We start from the raw sequence: 27879 nt of genomic DNA, 5'->3' as shown, positions 1-27879 counted from the left end.
TTCACAAAACACTTCATTTGTGGACCCATACCCAATAAATTAACATGGCAAAAGGCTTCCCTTAATGAAATTACAAGCTGTGATAGATTTGAAACAGTAAAAATTAAACCCTGAGACAGTATTAAACTTATCTCTTTACATATAAAAATAAACAGTGGGATATTTTATTCAGTAAGATACAATCTTTCAGATCAAGAGAGAATATATAAAACTATTCTATGTAGTCTGATATATTTTATAGTAGGAATAAATATATCTAAGAACAGAAACTAGATCTGTTCCTACAGATATCACCAGTTCCTGCAGTTTAAAGCCAAGTGTTCTGCAGATATCAGGCAGAAAGGAGCTACTGTTGCATTTAAAATGAATGTGGTCATTGTAAAATAAAGGGATTTAAACAACAAAACACACAAACCAAATGAAAATGTACTAAAATTTAATCATCCATAAAAGCTGTAATTTAATCTGACAGTAAAACACAAGAAGCAATATTAGAGTTGGTTTAGTATATTATATATTTTAGCTTTGAAAGCCATAGAAATCAGTTATCCCAGTTTTTTCCTATAAAAGACCCATTTTTCAAAGCATTATGCACAATTTTAATTAGAATATAACGACAGATGAGATTTCATAATTCTTAAATATAAAATGAAGTCAATGACTCAAAAAAGTTATCTGCTGCAATGAGTTTGAGGGGGAATTTCATAATTGATTATATCGTTACAGATATAATGGTTCAACGTTTTAGTGCTTAACAGGGAAGAATCATGATAAAAAGGTCAATATGAAATAATTTGATTATAGTAGCAATATCTAACATTTGAAATGCGTCCATGCTCTTTTTTGTATAATCATATTAGAGTCAAGTATATTTATTTTCACATCTGTTATAACTGCTATTGCAAAGGAGAAATACTATTGTCTTATTTTCAAAGAGATATACACAGAGCAAATTTTTTTTTCTCCAGGGAATTTGTGCAAACCAATATAAGATCTAAATTCTTCACATAATATATAAAACAGGAGAAGCCTCTTCAGATTTAGTTTTGAGTCTGGAATGCTGGCACTTTCCAAGTAGGCAACAGTTCTTCATTCCTGTAATCTGAAACATTGAATAGATACAGATATACATATATAATGAGTAGGTGATGATAATCAACAAGCAGATATAAACTACTTGAGAACAATGGTCTTAGCCTGGGGAACAGCTCAGTGGTAGGCATGCATTCTGATCATTACCAAGGAACTAAATTATACTAAACATACCAACAGGGCTATTTTAAATTTCTTTTTAAAATATTTATTTATTTATTTGTGGTACTGCGGGTAGAACCCAGGGTCTTTCTACCTCCAGGCTATACTCTGAGACCTGTTTTTTTATATTTTATTTGGAAACAGGGTCTCACTAAGTTGCTGAGAGCCTCACTAAGTAGCTGAGGGTGGCTTTGAACCTATGCGATCCTCCTGTCTCAGCCTCCGAAGCGGGGGGATTACAAGCGTGCGCCACCATGCCCAGCTTCGCCCAGCTTCTTTTTAAAATATTTAAAAAATAAATACAGTTGGGTATGGTGGTGCACACTTAAAATACCAGTACTTGAGAAGCTTGAGACAGGAGGATCACAGGTTTTCTGCCAGCCTCAGCAACTTAATGAGAACCTGTTGCAAAATAAGGAATATAAAAAGGGCTGGGGTTATAGCTCAGAGGTAGAATGCCCCTGGGTTCAATTCCCTAGTAACACACACAAAGAAGTCTGAATTTACAAGGAGAGAGTCTACAACTGACCAAGTTTAGCTCAGCCTCAATTTTATTCCTAGTGTTTCACACTATATCCTATAGTTCTGTTTGTAAAGAAGGAAACAATGATATTTTGTTTCTATCCTATCACCATCATTATCTTCTTTTTTTTTCTTCTTTTTTTTGGCAGTGGGGTTTAAACCCAGAAGCATTCTGCCTCCAGGCTTTAGCCAGCCCTATCTTGCTTTTATATTTATTTATTTTGGTGGTACTGGAGATGGAACCCAGGGGCCTTCTACCTTCGGGCTACACTCCAGACCTATTTTATATTTTATTTGGAAACAGGGTCTCTTAAGCCAGCTGAGACTGGCTTCAAACCTGAGCAATCCTCCTGTCTCAGCCTCCCAAGCACGGGGATTACAAGCGTGCGCCACCACACCCAGCTTCACAATCATCTTATATTGAAAAAGAAAAGCCCAAACTCAAGAGAAGAAGAACCAGCAAGTTTGACTGCTCAGTAGAAGAGAGAGAATTAGGTCAGGATAAACTCTTTTTCCCTTTCTTTGCACCCTTCCCTAAGTGTGCATAAACACCAGCAATCTTAACAATAATCACTTTCAGGGAGCTGATGATTTAAAGCTATTGAATCAAATTTCACTACAAGCCTCAAACAACCATTTGGCCCAAAGCTGTCCTTCCAAAGTCTGACTATCAGAGACAAGCCTTATGCTCTTTCCTTGGTGGTTTTTTTTCTCTCCCACTTATGGTTTACTTCACTTTTAAAAGGATAAAATTACTTAGCTGTTTTGAGGGAGGGAGGGAGGAGAGAGAGAGAGAAAGAGAGAGAAAGAGAGAGAGAGAGAGAGAGAGAGAGAGAGAGAAAGACACACACACACACACACACACACACACACACACACACACACACACACACACTCTGAGACTTGCTCATTCATATCTCTAAGGAAGAACAAATTACTAGTTAATCTGGAGTTCTGGAAGAGGCAATCTACTAAATGGACCCAAGAGACTGACAAGTTAGTGCAATTAACTCTCAAGTGGGAAGAGTTTACTTTTTTTTTTTTAGGTACTGGGGATAGAACCCAGGGGCATTCTACCTCTGAACTATACCCCCAGCCCTATTCTTTATTTTGAAACAGGGTCTCACTAAATTGCAGAGGGCCTCACTAAATAGCTAAGGCTGGCTGCAGAACCCATGGTCCTCCTGTTTCAGCTTCCCAAGTACTGGGATTACAAATGTGTGCCACCATGCCTGGTTTTAGAGTTTATAACCTGACCAAATTTAGTACTACTTATAATTAACATCAAACTACATCATAAATCTACTTCATGAAAACATTCTTTTAGGGTATTATCATTTTTGTGGTACTGGAGATTGAATCTAGGGACACTTTACCTCTGAGCTACAACCCCAATCCTTTTATTTTGTAATTAGAAATAAGGTTTCACTAAGTTGTCACACACTGGCCTCAAATATGATATCCTCCTGTGTCCGTCTCCCAAGTACTGAGATTATAGGTGTGAGCCACTGTACCTGGCCTTTTAGAGTACTAAAGTCAGTAAAGGAGAAACTTCAACAGACTTAAACACATAATAAAAGAAACAAAATAACTGACCCCATGGGGTCACTTGATAGGCAGCTTAAATGCTGGCACCAATTTCATTCCCCTGGGTCCACTTAACAAAAACTTAAGTGGTACTTAAAGTCAATTTACTACGTGTGTGTGTGTGTGTGTGTGTGTGTGTGTGTGTGTGTGTTACTGGGGATGGAACCTAGGGGCATTGTACCTCTGAGTTACACCCAGTCCTATTTTTTTTTTAGTCTTTTTAAAATTTTATTTTTGAAACAGGGTCTCACTGAGTTGCAGAGGGCCTCACTAAAGTATCTGAGGCTGTCCACCAACCGTGATCCTCTGGTCTCAGCCTCCCGAATGCTGGGATTACAAGCGTGTGCCACCACGCCTGGCTCAACTTACTATTTTCTAAATAGCTTAAAGGTGAAACATTTATTGGCAAAATGTCAACTATACACTTAAAGAAAAAGACTACCCAAACTACAATGATGTACATTTCACAGCCACCAGAGAGACTCAAGTTAAAGATTAGTGATAACAATTTTGGGGAGGATGTGGAACTGCTGGTGAGTGTGTGCACTGGTACAACCACTTTGAAGAACGTTTTAGGAAGATCTTCTAAAGCTATGGACAGCATATGATCTGGCCAGTCCATTCCGAGATACGTGCTCAACAGAAATGCATGCACGTGTGCATGGACATACACAAGAATGTACAGAGCATACGTATACATGCTACTAGCTGAAAAGAGCCCATGTGTATTCAATAGCACAATACATAAAACCTTGCTAGTTTAATTATACATTAAAATAAATTAATAGACATATGGTATGTAATATGCATATTTCTCAAAATACATGTTTTTGAGTGAAAGAAGCCAGATATAAAAAAATATATACTATGTAAAGTTCAGAGAGGGTGTTAGAAATCAGGGCAGGGAAAAAGTTAGGGAGGCAACACCACTACTGATACATACGGGTGTGTTCACTTTGAGAAAATTCATCAGATGTGCACTCACACATTTTTCTCTTGGAGAAACCAGTTTCATTTTGATTCAGCATAAATTTGGGAATAATCTAGGATGGCATTCCTTGTTTGAGCCCCCTCCCACTTTTTCCAGTTCTAGGGTCCATGCGTGCTTGGCAAGCACTTTACCACTGAGCTACAAGCCCAGCCCAGAGCCTTTTATGCTGCCATCTGCAGGGGGTGCTGGAGACACTGTGGTGATCCTTGCCTTCAGTATGTCCTTGTATCCAGTATGTCCTATGTCCAAGCTACAGAAGGTTGCAAATACCAAAGCAGGTAAAGTGGGAAGTGACAGAGCTGGGGAAAACCCAAAAGAAGATGAAGGTAAGGCATCTGTTCTGCTTTTAGCAGCTTACCTGGCTCAGAGCTGCTGCTGACTTCAGGTCTAGAGCAGCAGACATGATTTCTTTTTAGGCTTTTTCTTTTCCACTGGTGTTTTTCTATTTATCTGTCTGACCAGGTCATAAAATATCTAAGTAAAAACAAGAAACAAGTACTTATTCAACCAATATTTGAGACGATGTTACACAAAACAATTTTGGTTTTGTTAAACACACTGCTCTCTGATCTGTTTTTGCTGCTTTGTGAAATTGGGTTTCTAAGAAGCCCCGGCTGATTCTTAGAGCAGAAAGCAGGGCTTACCTATTTACGATGGAAGAAGTATACTTGCTGTTAAGCATTCAATATTAAACTGAAGAATGTAACTGGTAGTGAAAACTTTAAACTTAAAAGTTGAAAGAACATACCAAAGAACGTCTATATAATCTTCCTAGATCCACCAATCAGTAACATTTTGCCACTTACTTTACTATTTTTCCTCTCTCTACAGAAAACACTTATTATATGGACCATTTGAGAGTAGTTTGCATACCACAAGTCTCATAATAGATCAGTATGTATTTCCTAAAAACAAGGATATTTTCTTTTTTAGTGGTACTAGGGATTGAACCCAGGGGCATTCTACGTCTGAGTTATATCCCCAGTCTTATTTTTTATTCTTTATTTTAAAACAGAGTCTCACTAAGTTGCAGAGGGCCTCATTACGTGGCTAAGGCTGGCTGCAAACCTGTGATCTTCTTGTTTCATCCTCTCAACAAGGGTTATTTTATTACATGATCATACTAGTTACCACATTTAAGTTATTTAAGCATAATTTGTATTATCTGCAATGCAGATTCCAATCTCATCAGTTATTCCAATAATATCCTAAAAAACAACTTTCCAGAGACAAAATCCATCCAGGATAACACATTTCATATTGCTTCCTGACATTTTATTAGTCTTTAAAAATTGGGAACAGTTCCTTGGACTTGGGCTTTGTTTTTCAAGGCATTATTATTTATGAAAAATAAAGGCTAGTAAAGTTATAGAAGTTCCCTCAATTTGAGTCTAATGTCTCCTCATGATTAGATTCAGATTATACATTTTTGGCTGGGACAGGATAAAAGAGATAAATTTGTCTTCACATGGACATGTGCAGAAGCACATGACTTTTGTTGGCCCTTTTTTGGTAATGTCAATTTTGATTAAAGTAGAAAAAAATCCATTGATTCTTCATTTAAAGTGACAAATAGTACGTTAACAAATCTTGTGCATTCATTTTTAGATGGAAGTATAAATTTTCAAAGATGAAAATACATCCTAGTTATTTCACAAAAGCGTATTATTTTAATTGTGATAGGTTTATATATAGTTTCATAGTGGTAAGTATGCCAAAATGTTGAAACATGGAACAGATCAGCCAAATCTGGTTCTCCACTATGAAATGCAAATACTCATTTACTAATGATCCGGAACAAAAACAAGTATCATAGAAGTCCCTTACTTATCTGGAATAAATAGTGTTTTTCAGAGATGGATAAATAGCACACTGGCTTATTAGCTGGTGTGGTGGCACACATCTATAATCCCATATACTTGGGAGTCTAAGGCAGGAGGATAACAAGTTCAAGGCCAGCCTGGGTAAGTTAGAGACCCTGTCTCAAAAAACAAAAGAAAAAAAAACAACAACAATAAAATAAGGCTGGGGGTCTAGTTCAGTGGCAGAGTGATTGTTTATCATGTGTGAAGCACTGGTTTCAACCCCCAGTTCTGCAAAACAACTGCAATGATGACAATAAAACTGGCTTTAAGAAGCACTATAGAAACCAGTTGGCAATATCTGAATACATCCAATATAAATTGTGTTGATGTAAACTTTCCTGATTTTTTTTTTCTTTTCTTTTCTTTCTTTTGCTTTTTTTTGTGGTGCTGGGGATTGAATCTAGAAACCTGTGTATGCATGCTAGCCAGCTGCTTTACCACTGAGCTGCACCCAGCCCAACTTTCCCAATTTTAATAGTTATGTTGTGGTTGTGTAAGAGAATGCGTGATATATAAATACATATACACACACACATATAGATATACTAAAATATTTATAAGTAAAGGAATGTAATTTTTACAAGTGTGGCAAAATGTTTGGTAACTGGTGAATCTGAATGAAGAGTGAATGGAAATTTTTATTGTTCTTAAGATATTTTAAGTAAATTTTAAAAGTAAAAAAAAATTATATATAGGCCCATATTTAAGACAGTAGATAATTGCAGTTCTTTAAGATGACAATCATCTATTTACTTTGTAAAATGGCCCAAAGAATATAAGACTAAATTGTTACAAAGAAAAAAATAGAATGATTTGTCCAAGTCATAATATATTATATTTATATTCTTTTCTTTCTGCCCCATCCTCCCCACTCCCATCTTCTTGAAACTACTTCTCTATCATTTATTTACTCTATTTATTTATTTATTTACTCTCTATTATTATTTATTTCTAAGAAAAGCATGAAAACACAGATTTTTTTTGGTGGTACTGGGACTGAACCCAGGGGCATTCTATCGCCAAGCCACACCCTTAGCCCTATTTTATTCTTTATTTTGAAATAAGGTCTCACTAAGTTGCAGAAGGCCTCACAAATTGCTGAAGCTGGCCACCAACCTCAATACTCCTGTCTCAGCCTCCCAAGTACTGGGATTACAAGTGTGCACCACCACACCTGGCTGAAAACACAGAATTTGTGAACAAAACGGTAGTTGGTTTCACAACTACAAAGTCCAAGTTGTTTCACAACTTTGAAGCCTTCATGAACTTAACGTGCATAAGCCACAAACAAATGAGCTCTTATTAGTTCCCCATGCTCAATGTATAAGCTATAATATGAAAAATAATAAAAAGGTAAATCAGAACACTAAGTTAATTAAACATATATGTAGTTTTGATTTCAGTTTCTTCATGCCAGTTTCCAGTTTCTGGCACATATTATACAGAGAAGTAACTGATTTTTGTAGTATTATTCTAAATTATTTCTTTGGAAAATATCGCCTACCTCACAGCAGCAGATGGTTCAGTGATGAGGGCAAGTTCGAACTATAATATTTGGTTAGAAATGCTGAAAGTCCCCAGCCTAGGTTCTTCCTCATCTCTCTGAACTATAGAAAAATCTAAAGGGAACACAGAATAGAGTTTCTCAATCCCTCTCCCATTCCTAAATTGGGATGTTTTGATTCCATTATTTATCCAGCCTTAAGCAAAGAGCAATTAATTCTTGATTAAGACTGATATGATTCTGGTATAGCTATATACTACCTTTAGACATAATAAAAGCGGTGTGGGTAAGAGGTTAAAAAAAATAGAGAATTCAAGGGCTCTAGACAAGCAGTATGTCCTTATCTATTTTCAAATTTGAGCCCAGGAGTTGAGTATTATGAAAATATTATCCCTCTATATTCAGGCATTCTGAAACATTTACAAGGTAACTTAAGCTGTCTAAAGAACTATTAATTACTATCAAAGGAATTCTATATCTCTATTACCAGGTTAAATCAAAGAGAGAAATCTTAAAAAAATAAAAGAAAACCCCCTCAAATTATGCTCTCAAGAATTTCTAGCAAGGTTTGTATATTTTACATAAAGGTAAAGATTTTTAAGGCTACTGCCTTAATTTTTCTTGTTTTTCTACTTTTGTTTCATAAACCCTCACATCAAGAGTTGACTCTGACAAGAATGCTGTGAAGAAGTATTTCTGCTGCACGGGAAGCTGCAACCCAGAGGAAGTTTAGTAGTGTATAATGCTAAAAGACGAGGAAGCGTTCCTCTCCACTGATCTCTGGCTCCTGCAGGGTGAGGCCCTTTGTGCTGGGCCCTGGCCAACTCCGCACCAGAGCTCCAGGGCTTTGGCAAGTGAGCAGCAGTGAGGGTGAGGACAAAGACAGCAGAGAATGGGGTCCCTAAGTAGGGTGGAGTTGCACCACTGCCCCATTAGGCAGGTGCATTCACCCGTCCTAATGTATTCTTTATCAAAGTTACTTTTTCTATTTTGTAAGAAAAAGACCATACTAAAAGTTTAAAATTTCATCATAGCTGCATTTAAAAAAATAACCCCTGGGAAACTAATTCTATAAGGAGAAACTTGAGGTTTAATGCATGTCAATTTTCCTTTTTATTTACTTAGCGGTGAGTGAGAAATAACTAGTGCTAAAGCTCTCAGCAGAACTTGTTCCTGGAACAGAAAATAAACTTCGGAAGAGTGGGAATAGTGTCTGTCTGGATGACTGTTACCTAGGTGCCTAATATACTGCCAGACGTACAGCAGGTACTCAATAAATGGAACTTAAAAAGGTGTTTTTATATACCTGTTAAAAATGGTTTCACTTTTAAAAGCTTTGGCGTTCTTGATTATTTGTAAGATATAGGGCTTGTGGTAAGCTGATTTTTCCCCCCCTGCTAGATTAGAGTAATTGTGCCATTTTAAAAGTTAGATATTCTAGAAGCATAATGTCAGGGAAAAGTGACCTACAGAACTACAGACCGGAGATGAACCATGAGTAAAAACACAGGACTTTGATAACCTAAACATTCTTATTCTTATTTGTGTTTTAAATGATCGAATTCTGACTAATTGTCTGTGATGGTAGAGTTAACAAACGCAAAGGGAATTTCTTAAGTTTCTGCTTGACTGGTGGGGGTCCTTTACACCCAGGCATGCAGCTTTCTTGTACTCTGGTCCACAGTTACATCCTCAAATAGTGGAGTGCTTACATCAGGGATAACAAGGAGCCTGTACACTAGGCTTACCAGGCTGAAAGTATCAGAGAGTTTTAGTTACATGCCCATTCTCACAGACTCCCCGCTTTAAGGCCTGCACCAGTGGTGAAGCCAGATGCAGAACAACAAGTGCTGTGGTATTCATGAAGGTGCTAAAGTCTTTCTGGTTAGGAAAGGCTCATTATAATAGCTACTTTGATTTTTATTTTCCTACTTGACTTTACAACCTATTTATATGCATCTGGAAAGACAATTGTTACAATATAAGGGTGAGGCGACAATTTTCACATGGCATTTTTAGGCATATTATTTAAAGGCTTAGCAGGACTTTATATATATTCTTTAACTGCCTTTGACAATATGGTAAATTTAAGTGTTCTTATTATGGCTATCAAAGTTACCTTATATAGAGTAAGGCTTATGATTTCTAGGAATTACTAAGTACTTTCTATAAAGTGGCAGAATCAAGACTGCTTCAAAATTTTTTCTTAAAAAAAGATGTGGCTGTTAGGTTAAAGCAAAGGAGAACAAAAAGGCATTTGTTTGTGCTGTCCAGCAGATGTAGGTTACCTCATTTACGTTGATCTTTGACTTTGCAGAAGATTCTAAAAAGGCACAGTTACACCACTGTCTTGCTAAATTCTGGCCCTGTTCTTTGCCAACTACTCGCTCATCTTCCAGGTCACATTTATTACCCACCAAAATCATTGGAACCTGTGGGAAGGAAAAAACATAGAACGAACAATAAGTTATAAAATTATGCTAGGGGTATAGCTTGGAGGCAGAATGCCTCTGGATTCAATCCTTAGTAACAAAAAAAGATATAGCAGACCTTCTATCTAAAATAGATTAACTGTCACGGGTTAATCTTACTCTGCTTTACAACTCCATCTTTTTCCCTTTATTGCACAGGATAAAGGGATTAACATTTCCAGAGCACAATGATCTGCACATAACTGCCTATGAAAACAAAATGCTTTTGGATAAATTAGTCATGAGAAATAAGAAAATAACATTAAGTTATGGGCAGCCATGAATTGTATGGTGTAAATCCCTCCCACCTACAATATTATCAAGGCTAAGGTCCTGAAAAAAAAAATATATATATATACACACACACACATTAATAATTAAACCATACAAAACTGAAAAGTACAATTGATAATTTATGTCCTAATTAATACAACTGAAAAGGAATGATCTGTAGCTAAAACCTGTCATAAATGTGCAAAATATACAATTTATTTTTGCAAAGGGAAGAAAAAGACACTACCAAAAAATGCTACTCATCAAATAAGACAAGATTTCTAAAGAAAACTAAAATATTTTAAAAATTCAGTTACTTAAAATATTTAACATCACTCGAAGATAAAATTGCATGTAAATAAAAACTATATCAATACAAGTTTAGAAAAAGGAACATACATTAGGGTTCTTACAAATGTTCCTTGAACGATATTTCTGATATAACAAAGCTCAACTTGAGTCCTACTTCTATGAAGTTTTTGCTTTTTGTTTTAGTATTGGGTATTGAATCCAGATGTATTCTACATGCAAGGTACACCCCCAGCCCATTTAATTTCTTATTTGGAAACAGGGTCTCAGTAGATTGCTGAGAGCCTCCCTAAGTTGCTGAGGATGGCTTTGAATCTACGATCCTTCTGTCTCACCCTCCCAAGTACTGGCATTACAGGCATGTGCCACCATGCCTGTATAAAGTATTTTTGACTCCTTTTTCTATGGCACTCTTTATTCACATAGCACCATGAATACTTTACACCTGTCCTCATTTTCTTTCTTTTTTGGATACTGGGGATCAAACCCAGAGGCATTCTACCTCTGAGCTATGCCCTAGCCTTTTTTATTCATTTATTTATATTTTGAAACAGGGTCTTGCTAAGTTGCTGAGATTGGCCTCAGCCTCCCAAGTACTTGGGTCACAGGCTATGCACCACCACACCCAGCTTATCCTTATTTCTAAACATTTCAGCATATACCATGAAGGTTAATTCTGAAAGTTAAAATTTATTTTGGTTACAAGGCCCTCTTTTTGGCATGTGGTAGATAATTTCTAAAGTTACTGGTGAAAAGCCAGACACTTATTTGGCCACAGAGAAATGGCAGTATGTTTTATAAGAGAAAAAAATACTTACATCTTCTGTGTCCTTAACCCGTAAAATCTGTTCCCTCAAGTCTTGTAAGTCATTAAACGTGGACTGAGCTGTAATAGAATATACTAGTGCAAACCCTTGGCCATTCTTCATATATAAATCCCGCATTGCTGTAAATTGCTCCTATAACAAAAAATAATCAATATAAACTAATTTTTGAACATATTTGCTGAAATACATTTTAAACAGATTAGTGGCAAGTGAGCTCATACATTTTTAAACTATATGCAATCATGACAGAAAGCATAAGATATATATATATATATATATATATATATATATATAGCACAACTCTGAGGTAAATGCTCATCCCCTACTTAGGTATTTAGAAATAATGACAATGAACTGCCTCCTGAATAGAGGAATTCTTTTTTTTTTTTTTTTTGGTGGTACTGGGGGTGGAACCCAGAGGCTTTCTACCTCTGAGCTATACTCCCAGACCTAGTTTATGTAATTTTTTAATGTGGATACAGGGTCTCACTAAGTTGCTGAGCGTCTCACTAAGTAGCTGAGGCTGGCTTCGAACCTGTGCAATCCTCCTGTCTCAGCCTCCCAAGTGTGGGGATTACAAGCGTGCACCACCACACCCAGCTAGAAGGAATTCTTAACCACCTACATTTGCTTTTCTGTGATTTAGAAAAATGTATGTAATTTCTTTTTTATATACGAATCCTACTTAGTTTACTGTTTGGAATATTTATAATATAACCACTGCCCAAGTAGAAATAATCTGAGGTGCAAACCCAGTACTGAACTAGAACTTAATCATCTAATAACACTAAAAACAGTCTTAATATCTCCATAGACAAATTTTAATCACCTTGAACATTGTTTTTATTCTTTTTTTTTTTTTTTTTTTTTTGCGGTACTGAGGATGGAACCCAGGGGCATGCTGCCATTGACCTATACCCCCGAGCCCTCCTTTTTATTCTTTATTTTGAAACAGGATCTCATTGAGTTGCAAAGGGCCTCACTGCGTAGCTGAGGCTGTCTGTGAACCATGATTCTCCTGTCTCAACCTCCCAAATGCTGCGATTACAAGCATGCACCACCATGCCTGGCTTATTCATTTATTTTTTAAAAAGGATTTACCATCCATGCTGTATCCAGGATTGTTTCTTTTATGAACTTTGCTAGAATTTTTTTTTTCTTTAAGTACTGGGAGATCAAAAGAAAGACCTTGTGTGTGCTAGGCAAGGTGAACTACCACACTGAGCTACACCCATCGCCCAACTCTTTTGGTATGTGTGGTCCTAGAAATTGAACCCATGGGCATTCAACTTCTGAGCTAAACCCCCCAGCTCTTTTTTTTTTTTTTTTTAAATAGGGTCTCATTAGGTTGCAGAGGACCTGCTGAGTTACTGAGGTTGGTCATGAACCTGTGATTCTCCTGTCTCAGCCTCCAAGTTCTGGGATTACAGGCGTGCGCTTCCATGCCTGGCTCCAACTCTTTTTATGAGATCAGTTCATGTACCTTTTTTTTCTTTCTTTTTCTTCAGTAATGGAGATGGAATTCAGGGGCATTCTACCTCTGAGGTATATCCCAGTTCTATTTTATTTTTAATTTATTTTGAAACAGGGTCTCACTAAGTTGTGGAGGGCCTAAGTAGTTGAGGCTGGCTGCAAACTTGCGATCCTCCTGTCTCAGCCTCCCAAGTACTGGAATTACAAGTGTGTGCCACCACGCCCAGCTTTCATGTACTTTTATTAACCCCTCATTTTCAATTTTTAGCAATATGAGAATAATGTAATGACTTATCTCCTTCAATTAGATTCATTGTTAACATTTAGTCACTCAGATATGGTACATCAAATTAAATTACTTTAATAATTTTAGGGCTGGGATGTATCTCAGTGGCAAAGCACTTGCCTGGCAAGTGCACCACCTTGGGTTCGATCCCTGGTCCAAAAAAATAAAACAAATTACTTTAATAATTTTATTGGTGCATCATCCTGAGGCATAGAGTAATAAGAATATACATGCACACAATTCTACTTCTGTTTTAATTTTAAAACTACTTTTAAGCCAGGCATGGTGGTGTATGCTTGCAATCCCAGCATCTGGGAGGCTGAGACAGGAGGATAGTGGCTCGAGGACAGCCTCAGCTACTACTTACTGAGGCCCTCTGCAACTCAGTGAGACCCTGTTTCAAAATAAAGAATAAAAAATAGGGCTGAGGGTGTAGCTCAGAGGTAGAATACCCCTGGGTTCCATCCCCAGTACTGCAACAATAACAACAACAACAAAAAGCTACTTCCTTTTATTTGGTGACAATCTCCCCCCCACCCCCAGTACTGGGGATGGAACCCAGGGGCATTCTACCTCTGAGCTACAACCCCAGACCTATTTTTTATTCTTTATTTTGAAACAGAGTCTCACTAAGTTGCATAGAGCTTCACTAAGTAGCTGAGGCTGACCACAAACCTGTGATCCTCTTGGGGAACAATCTTTTACTAGATGTTATAACTGGATATCAATATAAAACAGAATCTTATAGAAAGCCTTTGAATTTATATATAGTATTAAGAAGGCACATATAGCAGAATTTTGACAATTATATGTCTCAGGCCTTTATTAGTGCTTCCTATCTTTGGATGCATTAAACACACAGCTGAAACACAAGGTTTCACAGGCATGCAATTTGTACTCAAAACCAGTCAGCTATGCTACCACTCAATCATTTCTCTACCCTCCAATGCCAGTCTTTGGTATGCCACAGGACTGGCGGTGAACTTCCTATGCTGCTACCAGAGTGTTTTCTGAGAAAGATGTAAAAACTAGGCCTTTTCTGGATTTTTTTCATTTATAAATTTTGCTAGAAATTCTAGCACTGCTACTCCTACCATGTTCTCTTGAAATCATGGTCTCTGAAGCCAGGCTGGTGGCGCACCCTTGTAATCCCAGAACTTGGGAGGCTGAGACAGAAGAACTGCAGGCTTCAGGCCAGCCCCAGCCACTTAGCAAGCAAAACTAAACTAAAAGGGCTGCGTATAGCTTGAAGGTAGAATGAATGCCTCTGGGTTCAACCCCCAATATAAAAAAATGATAATGCCTTTGACTGAGAACCCCTCCCTCTATCCTAAGAACATTCTTTAATACTCATCCATTCAACAAGTATCCGGAGAGCTTTCTATATGCCATTTTGTAGCAATAGGGATAGGTTGGTGAACACCAGAGGCAAAAAGTCTCTACAGGAGTGTACATGGAGACAGACAAAAACAAGGTATAGTACAGCAGATGGTAATAAGTGTTAGAGGAAGGGAGAAGGGACAGGGAATTTCTTTGAGGGTGGGAATGAAAGGTAATATTTTACAAGGAGTGGAGGAAGAGGATCCCAGGCAAAGGGAAGAGGGAATGCACAGGGCCCAAAAGGAAACACGTACAGAATGTTTGAGAAGTTGTAGGAGGCGCAGTTAAATAGTGGGAGGCAGGCCAGAGAGGGAAATACCTGTCTTTACTAAAATGCTGATTTAAAATAACTTTTTTTTTTATTCTTCTGGTACTGGGGATGGAACCCAGGGGCATTCTACCTCTGAGCTATACCTCCAGCCCTATTTTTTATTCTTTATTTTGAAACAGGGTCTAAGTTACAGAGGGCCTCACTAAGTAGCCGAGGCTGGCTGTGAACCTGCAGTCCTCCTGACTCAGCTTCTCAAGTATTGGGATTACAAGCATGCGCCACCATACTTGGCTTAAAGTGACTTTTTTTTTTTTTTAAAATAAATGATAGTACTGATAATATATTCCTTTCCTCAATAAAGAAGAAAATCAAAACATATATTCTGCAGGTAAAGTCAATATACAATTTAATTTTGATATGTGGACATTAGATATAAAACAAATGATTTTATACTCCTAAGAAAATTTAAGAGACTCTACATACAGAAAATTAAAAAAAAAAATCAGAACGCTACCTTTACACATAAAATTATTCAGATGACAAACTCTGGTCTCAAAATCTGTTTTTATTCATTTGTTCATTTATTTATTTATTTTTTCCAGTATTGGGAATGGAACCCAGGGGCATTCTACCTTTGGGTGACACCCCCAGTCCTATTTTTATTCTTTATTTTGAAACAGTGTCTCAAGAGTTGCAAAGGGCCTCACTAAGTAGCTGAGGCTGTCCGCCAATCCTCCTGCCTCAGCCTCCAAAATGCTGGGATTACAAGCATGCACTACTATGCCTAGCAATTTTTTTTTTTTTAAAGGACTTCCCGAGTTGCAGCTTGAAGGTAGAATGCCCCTGGGTTTCATTCCCCGTACCACAAAAAAAAAAAAAAAAAAAAGAAAGAAAGTAAGAAAGAAAAAAGATAAAAAGAGAAAAAGGACTTACCGTCCCTGCTGTGTCCAGGATTTCCAGCATACACTGTTGGCAATCTACTTCAACTTGCTATAGAGTTGAAAAGAAGAAAAAATATAAAAGTAACATCAAAATTTCATCTTGTTTCCCTTCCACCCCTTTACCTAAAGTAACTATTAACAACTACAAAGCATATCACCAGTCATTTGCTGAGTGTGCTCTGATTAAACTGCCCAATAAAGAAAGAACAGGGGTCTTCAAGTGTATTCTCTTAATCTTACAGAAGCCAAGAGGGTTAATATCAACTGTAGGTATATTCTAACCATGCTACTGATGCTTGTGTGTGTGTGTGTGTGTGTGTGTGTGTTGCTGGGGATTGAACCCAGGGGCTTTCTACCTCTAAGCTATACCCTCAGCCCGATTTTTTATCCTTTATAAAGGACAGGGTTTTACTAAGTTGTGGAGGCCTCACTAAGTAGCTGAGGTGGGATGCAAACCATCTGTCTCAGTCTCCCAAGTACTGGGATTACAAGTGTGCGCCACCACATCTGATTTATTTGTTCTTATTGGAAGGCAAATGTCCTATTTTGGAATTAAATACTGCAAATAAAAGTTCTAACAGAAAAAATATATCTATATTTATATTCAGAGAAAACAAAGTATTACAGGGCTCAAAAGGTATACTATTAGGGGGCAAAGAAAAATCTGCCAACTTAACTATATTCAAGTTGATAAAATTTCACTGAAATATTCACAAAATTTAAGAAGACATAAGGGAGCTGGGCATGGTGGCGCATGCTTGTAATCCCAGTACTATGGAGGCTGAGGAGGACCAGAGGTTTACGGTCAGCCTCAGTATCTTAGTGAGACCCATTTCAAAATAAAAAAATAAAATAGGGATAAAAAATAAAAAGACATAAAGAGAACACAGAAATGTTAAGATAAATAGCACTGAGCTCACTCACTCTCCAAGACTTTAAAGCTCTTAAAAAAGAAAAACTCTGTGTAAAGGTAAAATTTTATACAGAATATAAAATTCCATTTCCCACTGTCTTATAAAAGAAGAGGTTGTCCTAAATAAAGTATCAACCATCAACTGTGTGAAAACTTTAATAAAGGACTAAGAAAAGTTAGTCCTTTTGCAGTCTAGGCACAGACCTTGCTTTGGAAATAAAAATTTAACTAGCAACTTAGGGAAATTACAGTAAAGCAACAGTGTTGTGCTATAAATAAATTTATGAACCTACAGGCTGCTTTAAACTCTGCTTCTGCACTAGACAGGGGTTGAGGAGGAGCACCACTAGATAGGGGTTGAGGAGGAGCACCTTTACTGGTGCCACAGACTCATCATCCCACCCAGGATGGGGCAAGTAGAGTAATGTCAAACTGTAACCGGGTATGTTCAGTGAATCGGCCTACAATTTCACAGTTCATTTAGAGCACAATTTTGTTTTAAATTTGAAAAGAGTAAAATTACTCCCTCAGTACTTCCTGATGAACTTAAGTTAACAAAAGTTATGACATTATTACAGATAAATTCTGAAAACATGTAACAAAGCAATCCTTTTCTATCTATTGAAAGCTTTAATTTTTTTGTGGGGTGAGCATATAACTTTGGCTACTTGTCTTTAATAAAACTGCCCGCCCCATATACTTTGAAAATAAAATCATAAAAATCCCTACAATTGTAGCTAGTCTTAGACTATTATTTTTTTTTGAGGATCAACAACCTTATTTTTTTTAATCTTTTTTTTTCAAGAGCAGTTTTAGGTTTGCTACACTGAGGGGAAGGTAGAGAGATTTCCTATGTTTTTCCTGCCTACATAATATTTAGTTTTCCTTTACAATCAATATTCTGAGACAGATGGCATACCTGTCAGAACTGATATATCTACACTGATATATTATTACCATTAAAAGCCCACAGCTTACAATATATTATACATCCTTGAATTTTGACAAATGTATAATATGCAACCTGTATGATACAGATTCTAATTTTTTGGCACTGTAAAGTATTATAAAGTTTATTATATAACTAACAAAAAGCTTTCACTCACAGGGTAACTTTGAACAAAAAAGTGATAATGACTATTAACAAAAAGTAGTTAAAATATACTTATTACTTATGTGTAATTTTTCTACTTTAATTTCTCAAGGTCATTTTCAAAAAGCAATGTCATGAATCAAGTTTTAAAGTCATAAGGAACTACTCCTAAGCATGTGTATAAACGTGTTACCTTTCTGTAGGAATCTTCTATCGTTGGGTCATATTTTTCAACAAAAATTCCCTGAACAAACTGAACTGTCTGGGGAAGAAAAACAGAAAAGTTAAGGGCTTGACAGAAAAAAGAAAAAGCAAACTGTTAATTTACTTAACTTCAGAAAGTAGTAAATATTACAACTGCTATCAATGCTGCTAATACACTGCTAAACAATTATTATATTAAGTTTTAAAATATATGGATACAAATAAGATTTTTTTTTTTTTTTTTGCGGTACTGGGGAAGGAACCCAGGGACATTCTACCTCTGAGCTACACCCCCTGCCTTATTTTTTATTCTTTATTTTGAAACAGTCTCACTGAGTTGCAGAGGGCCTCACTAAGTAGCTGAGACTGCCCGCAAACCGCAATCCTCCTGTTTTAGACTCCCAAATGCTGGGATTACAAGCGTGAGACACCACACCAGGCTCCCAAATAACAGACTCTAATCAATTAAAAATAAAAAATAACCTGTATTTAACTTATTACTTCTTTATGTCTGTTAATTATGGTCAAAAAATATTAAATGGAAAAGTCCAGAATAAACAATTTGTTAAGTGTTTTGTTTTGTTTTGTTTTTTTGGTTTGTTTTAGTACAGGGGATTAAACTCAAGGGCATTCTACCTCTAAGCTATACCCCCAGCTCTATTTTTTATTCTTCATTTTGAAACAGGGTCTCATTAAGTTGTGGAGGGCCTCACTAAGTAGTTGAGGCTGGCTGCAAACTTGCGATCCTCCTGTGACAGCCTTCCAAGTACTGGGATTACACGGATGCATCACCATGTCCAGCTAACTAACAAGTTTTAAACTCAGGCAATTCTGAATAGTATGATGAAATTTCTTGCTATCTTGCTCTCCTCTACACAGGCCATGAATTATCCCTTTGTCCAGGGTATCCACTCTGTATACACTACCTACCCATTAATTTGTAATATATTAGTTACTGGGCAAATGCTGAGGCAACGCAGTACTGATGTTCAAGTAACCCTTATTTTATTTAATAAAGTCCAAAGCATAGAGTAGTGATACTGGCAGTTAGAACATGCCAAGAAAAGCTGTAAAGTGCTTCCTTTAAGTAAAAAAGTGAGGGTTATCCACTTAATGAGGAAAAAACCCCAATCATATGCTTTATAGTAAATTACTGTTCTTAATCTCTTATTGTGCCTAATTTATAATTTAAACATTGCTGTAGAGAAAACATAGTACACTGAGTTTAGTCATCTACTGGGGGCCTTGGAACATATCTCCTGCACATAAGGGGATTACTATACGCTTGGGTCTAAGATTTTTTATTTATTTATTTTTTGCAGTTCTGGGGATGGAACCCAGGGGCATTCTACCTCTGAGCTACACCCCCTGCCCTACTTTTTATTCTTTATTTTGAAACAGGGTCTCACTGAGCTGCAAAGAGTCCCACTAAGTAGCTCAGGCTGTCTGTGAACTGTAATCCTCCCGTCTCAGCTTCCCGAATGCTGGGATTACAAGTGTGCGCCACCACGCCCAGTTTAATGCCTAAGATTTTAAAATTTAATTTAATTTATTTTTATCTAGATCATACTGAAAATAGCATACATTCAGACAGTGCTTGGTGCCCTCTTCCCCTCAACAATGAGTGTGCATGTTAATCATGCTACAATCATACTTTTAAACATACTCAAATGTAGCCTCTCCATTAATCAACCTCAGCCTTCTTCCCTCTCCTACCCTTCCATTCTAGCTTTGCTGAGGTTTCCCCTCCATTATCTAGAGTCCCTCTGGTATCCCCAATACTCCGTAATTTGGGTATATTAGAGAAAACATATGTCCCTTCCCTTTCAGTGCTTGGCTGATCTCACTTAACTTAATGTTCTCCAGGTCTAATGTCTAAGATTTTTATGAGTACCTGCTAGAAACAAAAGCTTTAATCAGTGAGTAAATGAAAAAAGTATAGAAGATGGTTGTGAGCTATGTTCTAGAATGCTTTAAAACAGGGTCTGGTATTTTATTGTCTAAAAGCAAAGGTGAAAACGTGGACTGAGGGTATCTACACTTAAATTATAGGATTATAAACTGGACGTGGTGGAGCACGCTTGTAATCCCAGCGCTTGGGAGGCTGAGACAAGAGAATTGCACAGGTTCGAAGCCAGCCTCAGCTACTTAGTGGAGCTCTCAGCAACTTAGTGAAACCCTGTTTCCAACTAAATATAAAATAGGGCTGGGGGTGTAGCCTGGAGGTAGAAAGCCCCTGGGTTCCACCCTCCAGTACCACACACACACACACACACACACACACACACACACACACACAAAAGATAGGATTACTGTATACACTACTTAAATTTAAGCTAGAATCAGATTAGCTTAACTATAATAAGGGTTGAACATTTTTCTCTAAGTTCCTATTATTCAAAGGAAATTCAAAATATATCACAATGAATTGCGTGTGTGTGTGGGGGTGCTGGGGATGGACCCCAGAGGCATTTTACCATACACACACACACACACACACACACACACACACACACACCACACACACACTAGGATCCATTAGTTTGTCTGCTTATTTTTGTGGTACTGGAGATTGAACTCAGTGGGGCATTCTACCTCCAAGCTATATGAGTAGGTCTTTTAAGAAATTATTTGTTTTGAAACAGCATCTTAATAGGTTGCTTAGAGTGTCGCTGTGTTGCTGAGGCTGTCCTTGAACCTGCAGTCCTTCTGTCTCAGCCTCCCAAGTACTGGGATCAGAGGCCTGTGCTACCACCCCAGACCCCTTTGTTTATTTGACATGTTTACTTGAACATCTCACAAACATAAAATCTGACATGACTAGCCAGGTGCAGTGGTGCATACATGTCATACCAGCACTTGGAAGACTAAGATTCAAGGCCAGCCTCAGCACCATTTTTAGTTTAGACATGTTTTAAAAATATATTTTAAGCCGGGAGTGTGGCGCACACTTGTAATTCCAGCATTGGGGAGGCTGAGAACAGAGGATCGTAGTTCGAGGACAGCCTCAGCTACTTAGTGAGGCTCTGCAACTCAGTGAGACCCTGTTTCAAAATTAAGAATAAAAAACAGGTCAGGGGGTGTAGCTTGGAGGGCGAATGCCCCTAGGTTCCATCCCCGGACCTGCAATAAACACACACACACACACACACACACACACACACACACTTTTTTTTTTTTAAAGGGCTGAGGTTGTAGCCCAGAGGTAGAATGCTCTGGATTTAATTCCCAGTATAAAAAAGGGGAGGAGGCAAACAAACTTGACTTGAGTTTTCCTTCTTTCCTAGTCCCACATCAATCCAGGAATAAATTATTTCAATTCTATTTCCTATTCAATCCTTAAACCATCTATGTATTTCTTCTTCACTGCCATGGCCTTAACCTAAGTTTAGATAAACAATAACCTAGTATATTTAATTCCCAATTTTCTCCTACATCCATTCTTTCTTCTAAATTATACAAAATAAAATAAAATCATTAAAACATATACCATCCAATTCAACTGCAGCCTCCACCCCCTAATTCTATCCTGACTGTGTTTGTTCTCTTTGTCACTAGAAATACGTTGTGTGTGTGTGTGTGTGTGTGTGTGTGTGTGTGTATGTGTGTGTATGTGTGTGCGTGAGAGAGAGAGAGAGTATGTGTACGTGTGTATCTGTGAGAGATAACGTATACGTGTGTGTGAGAGAATGTGTACATGTGTGTGTGCGTGCGTGTGTTACTGAGGATTGAACCCAGGGGCATTCTACCCCTGAGTTACAACTACAACTCTATTTTACTTTATTTTTGAAATAGATTCTCACTAAATTGCTCAGACTGGCCATGAACCTGCAATCCTTCTGGCTCAGTCTCCCAAGTATTGAGATTACAGGTATGTACCACCATGCCCAACATTTTTTGTTTTGAAACAAGGTCTCCCTAGGTTGCTAAGTCTTGCTATCTTGCTGAAGTTGGCTGCGAACATATGATCCTCCTGTCTAAACTTCCCAAGTGGATTACACACACGTGCCACCACGCCCGGCTAGTTCCAGTTCTTACATGGTCTTTATGTTATTATGGTGGTCTGGCCCTTACTTACCTGTCACTCCTACTCTCCTTGTTTGCTCCTGTCCATTATTATACTTACCTTTCTTTGAGCTGTTCGAATGTAACATGTCTACTTGTCATGGTCTCACCCTTAACAATCTGTATTTTTCTTTCAGAATATCTCTTTCACAATTATAATCAAGTAGTTCTTTAACTGTGGATTTATTATCTGTCCTCTACTATAATGTATGCTCCAGGCTAACCACTGTGACCTGACAGTTTAGGAAGCTCAATAATTTTGTAATGAATGAACACAGTATGTTTGCAAAAAATAATTTTCATGTAGGTTTGGGGTGGAGTCAGGGAAGGACTCACTCCACTAGAATCTGTAATAAACTATTTCCCCTGCTTGAATGTAAATACCTAAAAAATGAGGACAATTGTATTCCTCTCTGAATCACAAACCCTGGTGCTTGACAGATAAGGTGGCCAATAAACTTTTGGTAAACAAAATAAATAAACAAACTTCCAATATAAAACTACACATCTTTGATTACTAACTGATTCCCTGTCCCTTGTGGGCCCAATGCTAAATATATACAAAATAATGGCACCTTTTCTCTGTAGTGGTTAGAATAACGAAAGCAAGCAAATGTCAAAGTTGTGCTTTTTATACTAGCTAGTTAGTAAGGCGATTAACTTACCAGAGCAGACTTCCCTACGCCTCCTGAACCAAGGACTACTAGCTTGTACTCACGCATGATGTGGTCTGCTTAAATAACGGCAATCTAAAAAACAAAAAATAAAAACGACAAATTAACAGACATGCTATGAACAACCTAAGAATGCATTACTATTACATCAAGTATGCCATTTGTTTGTTATTTTTTCCCTTGACATTATTAAGGGGACAGCGAGGCCACATAGCAAAAACAATGTAGATTTTACCATAGGTTTAGAGGACTACATCCAGCCATTTTACCTCACTGGAGAACATCTTTTGACCAGGCGTCAATTAGTAGCCTGTTCATGTTACTTCTAAAAGTGTCTGATCAGAAAGAAAGATAAAACCAATAGTTGAGGCCAGCCTGGGCAAATGAGTGAGACCTTATCTCAAAATAAAGGCTGGATATAAATCAGAAGTAAAGGGCTTGCCTAGCAAGTCTAAGGCACTGGGGTTCAATCCCTAGTATCATAAACAAGAACAACAACAAAAACCCCAGGAGTTGTCTTAAAACTTTATCCATAAACCCAATTATTTATTAAGTAAAATATATAGTAACTCTGTACTATTTTGTTCATTACTGTATTATAGTTGAACCATGTAAAATGTAACCTTGAAAATTATTAGGATATGAACAAGAGATCACACAAAATTGATAAACTGTACTGGCAGGTAGTATTAACATATTCCATAAAATAACATAATTTTTTTTTTTTTGTGGTACTAGAGGTGGAACCCAGAGGCTTTCTACCTCCGGGCTATACTCCCAGACCCATTTTATATTTTATTTGGAAACAGGGTCTCACTTAAGTTGCTGAAAGCCTCACTAAGTAGCTGAGGCTGGCTTTGAACCTGCGTGATCCTCCTGTCTCAGCCTCCCAAGAGCGGGGATTACAAGCATGAGCCACCACACCCAGCAAACATAACATTATTAACATAACATATTCCATAAAGGCCCAAACTACTACAGAAAATAAAATGTAAAGTTTATTTTATATCTATATATGTAAAATGCCTGTGTGTGTAACCCTAGTATTTGGGAGGCTGAGACAGGAGGATTGCAGGTTCCCATCCAGTTTCAGCAACTCAGTGAGTCCCTGTTCCAAAACAAAAATAAAATAGGGCTGGGGGTATAGCTTAAGAGGTAGAATACCCCTGGGTCCAATCCTCAGTAGCACACAAAAAAGTCTTCCTTGCTGAGAAGCCAGAAAATCTCTAGAAACCTCAAAAGAGGCATACTTCAGTAGACCTAAACAAGCCCTAGAGTAAAAGATATTCTTGATGTTTCTAAATAAAGCATAAAAACAAGCCTAAAAGGATAGAACTGATTCACATGAAATTCGACTGCTTGTAAGAAAAGAGTTCAAAATACTTAAAAAAAAAAAAAAGCAGAAAAAGAAAGTTGTACCACCTAACAATATAAAATTAGGAGCCCAACATTCAATAAAAAGAGAGCTGGGCATGATGGCACATGCTAGGAGGCTGAGACAGGAGGATCCAGGTTTGCGGCCAGCCTCATCTACTTAGTGAGGCCCTCTGCAATTTAGTGAGACCCTGCTTCAAAATAAAGAGTAAAAATCGGGCTGGGGGTATAGCTCAGAGGTAGAATGCCCCTGGGTTTAATCTCCAGCACCACAAAAAAAAAAAAAAAAAAAAAAAAAAAAAAAAAAAGAGCTGCGCATGGTAGCACACATCTGTGATCCCAGTGCTTGGGAGGCTGAAGCAGGAGGGTCACAGGTTCGAAGCCAGCCTAAGCAACTTAGCAAGGCCCTCAGCAATGTAGGGAGACCCTGTTTCAAAATTTAAAAAAAGATAAAATACAATAGGAGTGGCAGGATAGCTCAGAGACTGGATGTCTCAGGTTCAATTCCCAGTACCACACACAAACACACAAATAATAGTATAGTAGTAGTAGAAATAATAATGACGATGATAATATTAATACATGTAAAGAAGAAAATGAGACCCCAAACTGGGGTGAAATGAATTATGATAATCCCAGAAACAAGATGATAAAATTAGTCAATGAGGCCTCTAAAACTGCTTTTATAAATATGCTTATGGATTTAAAGAAAAACACAGAAATGGCAGCCATAAAAAAAGGACTTATGGTATTCAAAAACAGTATCTGAAATGAAAATTTCACTGGAATGACTTACTATAAATTTAAAACTCAGAAGAAAAAGTTCATAGGATATGAAATCAGCAATATATAAACTACTCGACTTAAACACAGGAAAATGGCCATAAGGGACTGTGCAGGGTAGTATGAGCCTGTAGCCACAGCTGCTTGGGAGGCTGAGGAAGAGGGATCATTGAGCCCAAGAGTTTGAGGCCAGCCTGGGAAACATACATACATACATACATACATACATACATACATACATACATAGGTTGTGATGAGGATGAGTAAGAGTGGAGAGGAGAGAGAAAAAAAGGAAAGGTAGAGAGGTGAGGGATGAAAGAAGAAAAACAGAAGAATAGAATCAAGGGGCACTGCTAAGCTATGAAGCAGTCCAGTGAATGCATAACTGGAATGGAGAAAGAATAACACTTCAAGGAGTGACAAGCTGGGCAGGCGGCACACGCTTGAAGTCTCAGCATTCGGGGGGCTGAGACAGGAGGACTGCAGTTCACTGCCAGCCTCAGCTACTTAATGAAGCCCCTTGAAACTCAGTGAGACCCGGTTTCAAAATAAAGAATAAATAGAGCTGGGGGTGTAGCTCGGATGTAGAATGCCCCTGGGTTCCATCCCCAGTACCGCAAAAAAAAAAAAAAAAAAAAAAAAAGAAAGTGACAAAATATTTTCCTAATTTTATAAAAATCTACATATTAATAGGTCCAAGAAATCCAATGAGCCCCTTCTTCAAGCAAGAATACAAAGAAAAATCACAGCAAGGCACAATAATCAAATTTCTGAAAAGTTGTTAAAGAAAAAAAGATTACAAATCACAAGAGGTAAAAAGGTTAGAAAACAAAAGAACAAAGATAATATATATCCCTACACACAAGTAAAAAAGTATACAGCTACTGCCAAGCTTTGGTAATTCTTATCTTTGACAAAGACAAGAAAAGGAAACTATAAATCAGGTATGTAACTCTCCCCAGGCAGGGCAGACTCCCCTGCCCCAGGGTGCTCCACCTGCCCTGCTCGGAGGGGTGAGTGCTCAGCAGCTCAGTGACTGCAAGCCTGTGTGGAGAACCTTCTTTCAGGATCACCTAGGAAAGATTCAAGGAGAGTGGCTTTGCGAGCCAAGTACACCAACTCTCACACTCCCTCTCATTCACCTACAAACAGTGAAATACAGAATGCATCTATCTCTTCAACTCAAGCGGGTCTCAGAAACTGAAGCCTTCTGATAATTAGGTGAGGTGATTATTAGTATATTACTAATCTTTTTTTGTGTGTGTGGTGCCAGGATGGAACCCAGAGGCTTTCTACCTTTGGGCTACATTCTCAGACCTATTTTGTATTTTATTTGGAAACAGAGTCTCACTAAGTCACTGAGAGCCTCACTAAATAGCTGAGGTTGGCTTCCAACCTGGGCGATCCTCCTGTCTCAGCCTCCCAAGCGCTGGGATTACAAGCGTGCGCCACCACGCCTGGCACTAATCTTGATTAATCATCAATCATTCCACTATCTGTCTGGTACATCAAAACATCACACTGCACAACATAAATAAATTTAACAATTAAAAGAAAAGAAACTGAAGAGCTGCAGGTGTAGCTCAGTGTGTATAAGGTCTTTGGCTGGCTCCTCAGCATTGTTAAAAAAAAAATAAGCAAAGAAGGCTGGGTATGGTGGCATATGCCTGTAATAGTACTATTTTGGAAACTGAGACAGGAGGATCTCTGGTTTGAGGTCAGCCTCAGTAACTTAGTGAGACCTTGTTTTCAAAGAAAAAATAAATAGAACTGGAAGTATATAGTATATTATTCGTTTTAAAAGTCTATGCTTCTTAAAAATAAGAGGAAGCCAGGTGTGGTGGCGCATGCTTGTAATCCCAGCATTTAGGAGGCTGAGACAGGAGAATCACGGTTCGCAGACAGCCTCTACTTAGTGAGGCCCCCTGCAACTTAGTGAGACCCTGTTTCAAAATAAAGAATAAAAAATAGGGCTGGAGGTGTAGCTTGGAGGTAGAATGCCCTGAGAACCATCTGTGGTACTGCCAAAAAAAAAAAAAAAAGGTCACTATTACAAAAGACGGTAGCAATAAAAACCATAGCAAGAGATGAGATCAACCAAGGAGAACTTACTCAACGAAGAGAAGAAAGCTAAGAACTGAATTCTGAAAAATAATCACACTTTGCTAAAGAGATGTAATAAGATAAAGGAAAAAGTGAGGTGGGAGAAGTTTTTGATATTACACACCTTACACCCTCTATATTTGGCGGTTCTCTTCCATGAAAAAAATATATACCCGGGCATGGTGGCGTATGCTTGTAATCCCTCCGCTTGGGAGGCGGAGACAGGAGGATCGCTCAGGTTCGAAGCCAGCCGCACGAGCTGGCTTAAGAGATCCTGTTTCCAAATTAATTAAAAAAAAAAAAAAACAGGTCTGGGAGTGTAGCCTGGAGGTAGAAGGGTTTCCAGGAACCCCAGTACCATCAAAACAAAACAAAACAAAACAAAACAAAACAATATATATAAACTGAGAGTTAAATACAAGAACATATATTTCATGCAGAAAGATCCTTCTTTTCTGAATCCCTTTTCTAGGCCTCTTAGTTTGGGGATTGTTGTTGTTTTAATAAGTGAATTCACCATTTCTCTAATTAAGAAACGCATACCTTTCAAAGGGGAATCTTAATATACAAGGCTCACTGTATTTTCCAAATGCCTCCAGATTTCTAGGCAACAGGAATTAGGGGCAAAAGTCGGCGGTGATAAATTATACTGAGTATCCAGCAACTAACGATTCGTCCTCTGTTCTTTAACTCAAATAGTAAGATATTCAAGCTCT

General features: G+C 37.8%; 1 protein-coding gene across 1 annotated transcript; it reads right to left on the bottom strand.

The window, feature by feature from the left end:
• Positions 1-1017: 1017 nt before the first annotated feature.
• RAP1A (RAP1A, member of RAS oncogene family) lies at positions 1018-22951 on the bottom strand (the record flags this gene model as incomplete). The annotated part of the gene is made up of 7 exons (XM_080693150.1): positions 1018-1102; positions 4713-4828; positions 10012-10155; positions 11595-11735; positions 15947-16003; positions 18154-18222; positions 22895-22951. 6 exons carry the CDS (start codon positions 22949-22951, stop codon positions 4742-4744), a joined length of 555 nt encoding a protein of 184 aa, XP_080549276.1. The 3' UTR covers positions 1018-1102; positions 4713-4741.
• Positions 22952-27879: the final 4928 nt, after the last annotated feature.

The sequence above is a fragment of the Muscardinus avellanarius genome, assembly GCF_963383645.1.
Source record: "Muscardinus avellanarius genome assembly, chromosome: 3".
NCBI lineage: Eukaryota > Metazoa > Chordata > Mammalia > Rodentia > Gliridae > Muscardinus > Muscardinus avellanarius.
The sequence above is the reverse complement of the archived record's forward strand: the minus strand, read 5'-3'. Positions and strand labels throughout refer to the sequence as shown.